Consider the following 8,679-nt stretch of genomic DNA (forward strand, 5'->3'; position numbering starts at 1 on the left):
AAATATTTAAGAAAAATCTTAAAGATTTCAAAAAATTAACAAATTTTTTACGAAATTTTTTAATATTTCAAAGATTTCTAGAATATTTTAAAGGTTTCGCAACATTTAAGAATGATTTCAACGCTTCAAAAGATTTCATTGTTTTCAAAAATATTTAAAAATATTAAAAAGACTACTCAAAGATTACAATGATTTCATAAATATTTGAAAAAATTTATGAAAGATCACAATAATTTTAAAAAGATTTCCGATAATTTCAAAATATTTCAAATGATTTCACAAAGATTTCAACGATTTATTAATTTCAAGGATTTTAAATATTTCAAAATATGTCAAAGTTTTTACAAATATTTAAGAAAAATCTTAAAGATTTCAAAAAATTAACAAATTTTTTACGAAATTTTTTAATATTTCAAAGATTTCTAGAATATTTTAAAGGTTTCGCAAAATTTAAGAATGATTTCAACGCTTCAAAAGATATCATTGTTTTCAAAAATATTTAAAAATATTAAAAAGACTACTCAAAGATTACAATGATTTCACAAATATTTGAAAAAATTTCAGAAAGATCACAATAATTTTAAAAAGATTTCCTATAATTTCAAAATATTTCAAATGGTTTCACAAAGATTTCAACGATTTAAAAAATGTTTTATGATGATTTCAAACGTTTCAAAGAAATTCACAAAGATCTCACAAAGATTTCAAAGATTGCAATACATTTTAACGATTTCAATAGATTTGGAAGATTTAAGGTATTTCAACAAGATTTCTAAGATTTTAAATATGATCCAAAAGAATTCAAAGACTTCCCAATATTTTAGAAACATTTAAAAAATTTCAAAGAAATTTAGAAAATTTTTACAAGGGTTTAAAATACTTAAAAAAATGTTAAATAATTTTAAAAGATTTCAAATCATTTCACAAATGTCTTAACAAAATTTAATATTACTCTTCTACAATGCATTTTTGCAACGAGTACAAAGTATTCATGATTTATTGTTAAAAAATTATTTTAACAGATATAAATTGTTAAAAAAATTGTATAAAAATCAGTAACACATAAATATTCAATAATAAGTGACATAGTTAAAAAAATATTGTAAAAACTACTATTTTCTACCTCTTTCCCATGAAAAGTTACTAGTAAATAATAATAAATTGTTTAAACAAAATCGAATGATTAATTAGAAATTTTAAATGCTTTAAATTTTAAATTATTCTGAATTGGATTTGTTAATTTGGAAATTATTTATTAAATATTTCAAACTATAATGCTAGTTTCGAAGATTTGAATTTGGAAATTCAAATAAGCGGGTAAAATTGATAAAACCCGGGAATTTTCGTCTGTGTACTGAGTGGCAACTCCGTTTCCGGGTTTTTAAGTAATAAAACTGGTTTAATACCGTGGTCGTTTTTGGTGTCATCGAAGTTGTGGAAATAGTTGTAGTAGTGGAAGGAGTTGTTGTGGTCGTTGTTGTTGAAACAGTTGTAGTAGCTTTTGTTGTTGTTGTTGTTGTTGTCGTGGTAGTAATATTTTCATAAACTTCATTAGAATCTTCTTCTGGTTCTGTACCATTTGCTGGAGCTTCTATACAACAACGCATGCTAGGTGTTGGACATTGAACATCTTCCAAAACATCGTAACATATTATCGTTGCTAATGCGTGTACACAATAGCCAGGACAATCTGCACTGTTTGATGTACTAGTTATCGAATCCAAAAGACCTGCAGACAAACAAGTTGCAAAATTAAAAAAAAAATTAGTCCCTCCCACACTTTCCCTTCCCTACACCACTACTTCTCCTCTCCTTTCCTACTTTCCCTCTCCACACTTCACCCTTCGCTTTCCCTCCCTTTACCAACCTCTTTCTCAATCATTTCCCTTCATTTCTCTTCTTCCCCTCCCTAATATCCTGTCACTTTCAATACTTCGTCTCCTCTCATTTCGCCTAACTTTCCCATCCCTACTTCCACTACTTCCTATCTCCTCATTTATCATACTTCCTCTTCCTACTTTTCCGCCCCACACCTCACCCTTTGCTTCATCACCCTTCACTTTCACACTACACATCTTCACTTCAAATCATTTTCCCTACTTCTTCTTACTTCCACTACTTCTTCTTACTTCCACTACTTCTTCTTACTTCCACTACTTCCCCTCTCTAATGTCACCCCGCTTCCCAACCTTTCCACTCCTTTATTTTTCCTCACTTCCAAAGCTTCCTTTTCCTTAATTTCCTATATTTCCTTTTCTGTATTTTCTCCTTACTTCTTCATCCTTCATTTCATCTCCTCTCCTCCCCACCCCTTCACCCTTTTCCCCTTTTCGCCAACTTCTTCCACTTATACTTCCCACTCTCTTCACTTCCTCAGCTAACACTCCCCTTACCCTCCACTACTCATCTCACACTACTCTACTAGTCTTCTCATCACTTCCGTATTACCAATCCTCACTTCCAATCATTTTCCTTACTTTTTCTTACTTCCACTACTTCCCGTCACTAATTTCCCCTCACTTTCAATACCTTCTCTCCCATCATTTCCTCCTCTCTTTTTCCATACTTTCTCTCAACCTTAAAATGAAATAATTTTGAACTGAAATTCCAAAACAGTTCTTTTTATCAGACAAATTTTTTAAAAGACAGTAAATTTTTAACCAAAAAAAAAAGATGAGTCTTCAATCAAAAGAGATGGATTTTCGAAAAAGGCGTTGAGCTTCAAGGCAAAAAATCGAATGTTTTAGAAAACTGTTGACTTAAAACCGAAAAGATAAATTTTGAACAACAGAATTAATTTTTAATTAAGTAGTTGGATTTTACGCAAAAGAGACGTTTTTTCAAAGAAATATTTTCGACTTTTTAACCAAATAGGTGAAATTTCAACCCACAAAGATGATTTTTCAACGAAATGGTCGAATTTTTAAACCAAAAATATTAAACTTCAACCAAAAACCGTTGAAGTTTCAAGCAAAAAAAGAAATTTGAAAGACATTCAAATTTTCAAAGTTTAAATTAAATTGTAGAATTTTTGAACCAAGAAGACCAATTTTCTTTTACATACAGTGAAACCGGGATTTAAATTTTAGACTATCCGGAATTAGAGATTCTGAGAATTGACGCCGCGTCGCACGGTGGGGAAAAAGTAGATTCTTTGCTTCATAATACGTCAATAATAGGAAAATTGTTGTAATTGCTGACGTTTCACAGATTTACATTATATAAAGATATTTCATCACGATACAATTGAAAAAAAACAATTTTATATACAAATTATTTGTTGAAAATGTGTTTTCAATAATTTTCAATACTTTAACTGTTTTTAAATTATATTGCAAGAAATTTCAATGGAAAAATATTTTAATGAAAAAAATTTCTCTTTAGACTATTCTTGTTAATATTATAAACAAATGCATTATTCAGGCATTTGTCGTCAGAAAATTTTTTTTTTTCGACGTCAATTTTTTAAAATTAGGAACCTCATGATAATTTCAGAAAAATTCATGATTTGTTGATAATTTTTATAATTTTTTAAACAAATGCATTATTTGGGCATTTGTCGATGGAAAAACTCGTTTTTTTTTAATTTCAGTTATTTTCATTGGGAACTTTGCGATAATTTCAGTAATATTCATAATTAGTTGATTAATTTTATGTTTTTGTTAAACAAATTTAATTAAAGAATGAATTATTCGGGCGTTTGTCAAAATAAAAACTCGTTTTTTTTCGAAGTCAGTCCTTTTAATTTCAGCAAAAAGTTCTTTTTTTTCATTCAGTACTTACAGTTGGCCAACACAAGAGGGTTTGAATACAAAGAATGATTTAACAATACATTTTAATCATGTAATTATTAAAATAATATTAATAATATAATATATAATATCAAAATAACGTAATTATTAATGTAATTAAATAGAAAACGAGAATAATGCATTTTTTAATTAAATTTGTTTAACAAAAACACAAAATTAGTCAACTGATTCCGAAGTTACTAAAATTATCGTAAAGTTCCTAATTAAAAGGACTAACATTGAAAAAAACGAGTTTTTCAATCGAAATATATAAATAATGCATTTAATTATTTAAACTGTTAAAAAAATCATAAAATCTATGAGTATTATGAATATTAAAATATTAATAAAATATTAAAAAAATATATATAAAAAATAAAATATAATGAATTTTGCTGAAATTAACATGAAGTTCTCAATTAATAGGATTTACAACGAGAAAAAAACGTATTTTTCGTCAACAGATGCCCGAATAATGCATTTGTTTATTAAATTTGTTTAAGAAAAAAATTTATCAAATAGTGATGGATGCTGCTAAAATTATCATAAAGTTCCCAATTAAAAGGACTGACATTTTTAAAAAACGAGTTTTGCCGTCAACAAATGTCCAAAGAATGCATTCGTTTATTAAATTTGTTTTAAAAAATCATCAAATTTATCAACAAATTATGAATTTTTCTAATATTATCATGTGATTCCTAATTTAAAAAATTTCACAGGAAAAAACGAATTTTTCTGACGAAAAATGCCTGAATAATGCATTTGTTTATTACATTTGTTTATAATATTAACAAGAATAGTCTCAAGATAATTTTTTTTCATTCAAATATTGTTTCTATTCAAATTTCTTGAAATATAACTTAAAAAAGTTAAATTATTGAAAATTATAGAAAACACATTTTCAACAAAGAATTTGTTTATAAAATTTTTGTTTGTTTATTGTATCATGACGGAATAACTTTATATAATGTAAATCTATGAAACTTCGGTGAAACAAGTTTCCTATTATTGACGAGCACCGGGAACGTCAAATAGAAAAAATTATCATTTTTTCGTTATATTTATTTATAAAACACAATTTTATTTTATAAAACTAGAGAAAAATAATTAGAAAATTATAAATAATTCTTATGATGATTTATGTATTTTTATTTATTATTTCCTGGTTTATTATAATTTGATTTACTTCTTTAATTAATTTGAAAATGTACATTATTCTCATCTTAAGGGTATGCGACACAGTGGAATTCCTACATTACCAACCTCTTTTTTCTATTGAACAAATTTTTTTTTGAACCATAGAACTTTTTTTGTAAATCAAATATCGAACTCAAAATTTCAGGAGAGCATTAGAAGACATTATCCTACGTTTATGTACTGCATTTGAATCGAAATTTGGCAAAAAATTTCAGAAATAATTTTTTTTTTTAAATTCCGATTCAAATGCAGTACATAAACGTAGAATAATGTCTTCTTATGCTCTCCTCAAATTTTGAGTTCGATATTTCATTTACCAAAAAAGTTCTATGGTTCACAAAAAATCTTTGTTCAATGGAAAAAAGAGGTTGGTAATGTAGGAATCCCACTGTGTCGCATACCCTTAAGGCCATGTGACGAGTGGGTCACGTGAGCAGATTCCTACCTTACCGACCTTTTAATTTCCTAACTTATTTTCACACGAAGCGCCACATCGAGTTGAAAATTTGGTATAATAAATAATAAGCTCTAAGAAAGATGGGCCTGGCCCTAAATTTTAATAATGATGAAAAAAGCAAAATAACACTTTTTTCATCATTATACAAATTTAGGACCTGACCCACCTTTCTTAGTGTTCCTTATTTAATATTCCTAATTTTCAACTCGATGTAGAATTTCGTGTGAGAATAAGTTAGGAAATAAAAAAAGTTTCGGTAAGGTAAGAATCTGGTCATGTGAACCACTCGTCACATGGCCTTAAGGATCTGAAATATCGCCATGAGGCGCCGCAGGCGTGGCGACTATCGATCTTCGTTTTAAAAGAATAGAGTGACCAGAAGCTGCTTCCTGCTCTGCTGCTATTGGTTCTTAATCTCTGCAGTGAGGCCAGCGGAGGCTCATTCCCCACCCGACCTAACACCACACACTAGAGTAGTAGGGGGCTAACGTAACGACCAGTGTGCCGGGAATCTCAGGCACGAAATAGAATATAACAATAGATTGCGCCACAACTTAGTCGATCAAACAGGGATTTCCGTAAATTTAATAGTTAATATTTCTGCCAATAGATGACGCCACCGTAGCAGGAATCTACATTGCCGGGAGGAGGTAACTTGTCTGGAAGATCGATGCTCGTTCGGTATGTAGCGTAGCTAATACAGCTATACTATTAATTTAAAACAAAATGACCGAATTTTTAGACGAAAAAAGATTAAATTTCAACTAAAATCAGTAGCATTTTCAAGCAAAACAGTTTAATTTTCGCTTTTTGAACAAAGTAATTCAATTTTAAATCAAAGGGTAGAATCGTTCACGAAAATAGATGAATGATGAGCCACAAATATAATAATATACTTTTCTATCAACAAGAATGAACTTTCAATAAAAAAGAGTTGGAGTTTCTCATTGGATTCTATCAATTCAGTACGCATTAGGCGAAAGAAAAAAAAACAAGAAAAGGGGAAATTTCTCGAAAACGGACGAAAAGAGGCAGGGGTCAACATACCAGCAATATGTTGATCAGCGCCGGATTAACCATAGGGCTAGGTGGGGCTATAGCCCCAGGCCCCTGGGCAGTCAGGAGCCCCTTTACTCCAGAAAAAATATATAAATTCTGAGTACGTTACTACAACTTCTACAAAACTTCTGAAGAAACATTTAAAACTTTTAAAAAAATTATGTAATAGTTAATTTTGTAAACTTAACTAAATAGTTTCATGGCATATGTGGAGAAGAAATCTGATAAAAGGGTAAAGGAAAATACATTTGGTCAAAATAACCACATTTTCGTATATAATTGTATACGACTCAACATACAGACAATGCTGGGCCGAGGGCCCCTAACACATGATCGAAAAAGAACTACTTAGGTCGCTCGACTTTGATGATATAATCAGTGAATTTGCACAAAAAAAAGCTAGGAAAAAATTGTAAGATAATCAAAGACTAATTGAAATAAGTATCTGTTATTTTTGTAGTTACAAATTGTTCTAAAGATAATAAATAAATTATGATAAAAATAGTTTTGAGTTATTTTTCTGCACCGTCAAACATTTGGATTTTCTCTGCCCTTAAGGGGGCCCCTTCAAGATTTAGCCCCAGGCCCCGAAAAAGGTTAATCCGGCGCTGATGTTGATAATTTGAAGCATGTAATATATGAGCTAGAATCTAGCTAGTATTATTACGACTATAACTGTATATAGTTGTTAGTAGGCGTGTGGATTCCGATTGAGAGAAATTCCTGCATGCATAATACACTCATATTATATTTATAGTCAGTCCAGTCAACTAAGAGGACTGAACTCGATCTTGACGACCCTTGTACATTGAAAAGTTGAATGCCCGCTAAATATCATTTTCAATGAAACTCATCTGGATTTATGAACTTCAAGGGGTCACCGAAGGTCAAGGACGTTCAAGGTTCTAAAAAGTGCAACGTCCTTCAAGGTCGTTTCTTCTTCTCAACGCATTTAACACCTCTTAAATCTTTCATCTTTTTTATTGCCATTTTGAATACTTTCTTAATATTTTCAACTTAATTATTTTCCACTCTCTAACACGAAGATCAGAATTGGCATTTTTTTTTTAATGTCAGAAATTCCGAGATAAATCCCCTACTGAGTGTCCATTATTTTTATAAATATTAAGTTTAACCATTGTCTTTAATACGAAATTTGATTTTTTCTTTAATTTGTTAATTAATGCATTTTCAACAATTATACGTTCAAGTTTCTTCATTTTTTTTTAAACTTTTAAGCGTTTGAATGTTTACTTATTAAATTCTCATGCAAATAATGTAAATATATTTTAAAACTTGTTTTTAATGAAAATTAAATTTTCTCTTGAATTTTTAATTTTCTGCAATATTCAACAGTTTCAAATTTTCTTTTTAATTTTTAAATTTCTAACTGTTGAATTTTCCACATTTAAAATTTAAGTTTCTGAAATATTCAACAGCTAAATTTTCAAGTTTTGGAAATTCAATTTTCTTCAATTTTCAACTGTCGAAATGTTTATTTATTATATTCTCATGTAAAAATATGTAAATATAATATTTTGACACACGTTTTTAATAGGTAACAAATTCTTGAATTTTCAATCTTCTTTAATATTCAACTGTTAAAAATCAAATTTTTAATTTTCAAGAGTTGAAATGTTTCTTACTGAATTCTCATGTAAATAATGTAAATATAACATTCTTAAAACTTGTTTTTAATGAAAATTAAATTTTCTCTTGAATTTTTAATTTTCTGGAATATTCAACAGTTGCAAATTTTCCTTTTAATTTTTTTATTTTTGGCAGTTGAATTTTCAACTAACGAAAATTAAATTTTCTTCAGTTAAAAATTCAATTTTCAAAAGTTTAAATGTTTACTTATTGAATTCTCTCTTTAAATAATGTAAATATAACATTGTTAACACTTGTTTTTAATAACAATTCAATTTTTTCTTGAATTTTCAATTTTCTGCAACATTCAACAGTTGGCAATTAAATTTTCATGTGTTGAAATATTTATTTATTAAATTTGTATGTGAATATAATTTTTTAACACTTGTTTTTTACATAAATTCAAAATCTTCTTTAGTTTTTAATTTTCTCTAATATTCAACAGTTGAAAATTTTATTTTCAATTTTGTTTTATTTTTAACAGTTGAATTTTCCACATTTAAAATTCAAGTATCTTAAATTTTC

General features: G+C 28.3%; 1 protein-coding gene across 1 annotated transcript in view; it reads right to left on the bottom strand.

Moving 5' to 3' along the window:
- The window catches only part of LOC117179835 (protein masquerade), an 86,269-nt gene that overhangs the window by 63,601 nt on the left and 13,989 nt on the right, over positions 1–8,679 (bottom strand). The window contains exon 2 of the mRNA XM_033371981.1: positions 1,407–1,729. Coding sequence (XP_033227872.1) covers positions 1,407–1,729 — 323 coding nt within the window. The remainder of the gene's footprint in view (positions 1–1,406; positions 1,730–8,679) is intronic.

This window comes from Belonocnema kinseyi, chromosome 9 (genome assembly GCF_010883055.1).
Source record: "Belonocnema kinseyi isolate 2016_QV_RU_SX_M_011 chromosome 9, B_treatae_v1, whole genome shotgun sequence".
Lineage (NCBI taxonomy): Eukaryota > Metazoa > Arthropoda > Insecta > Hymenoptera > Cynipidae > Belonocnema > Belonocnema kinseyi.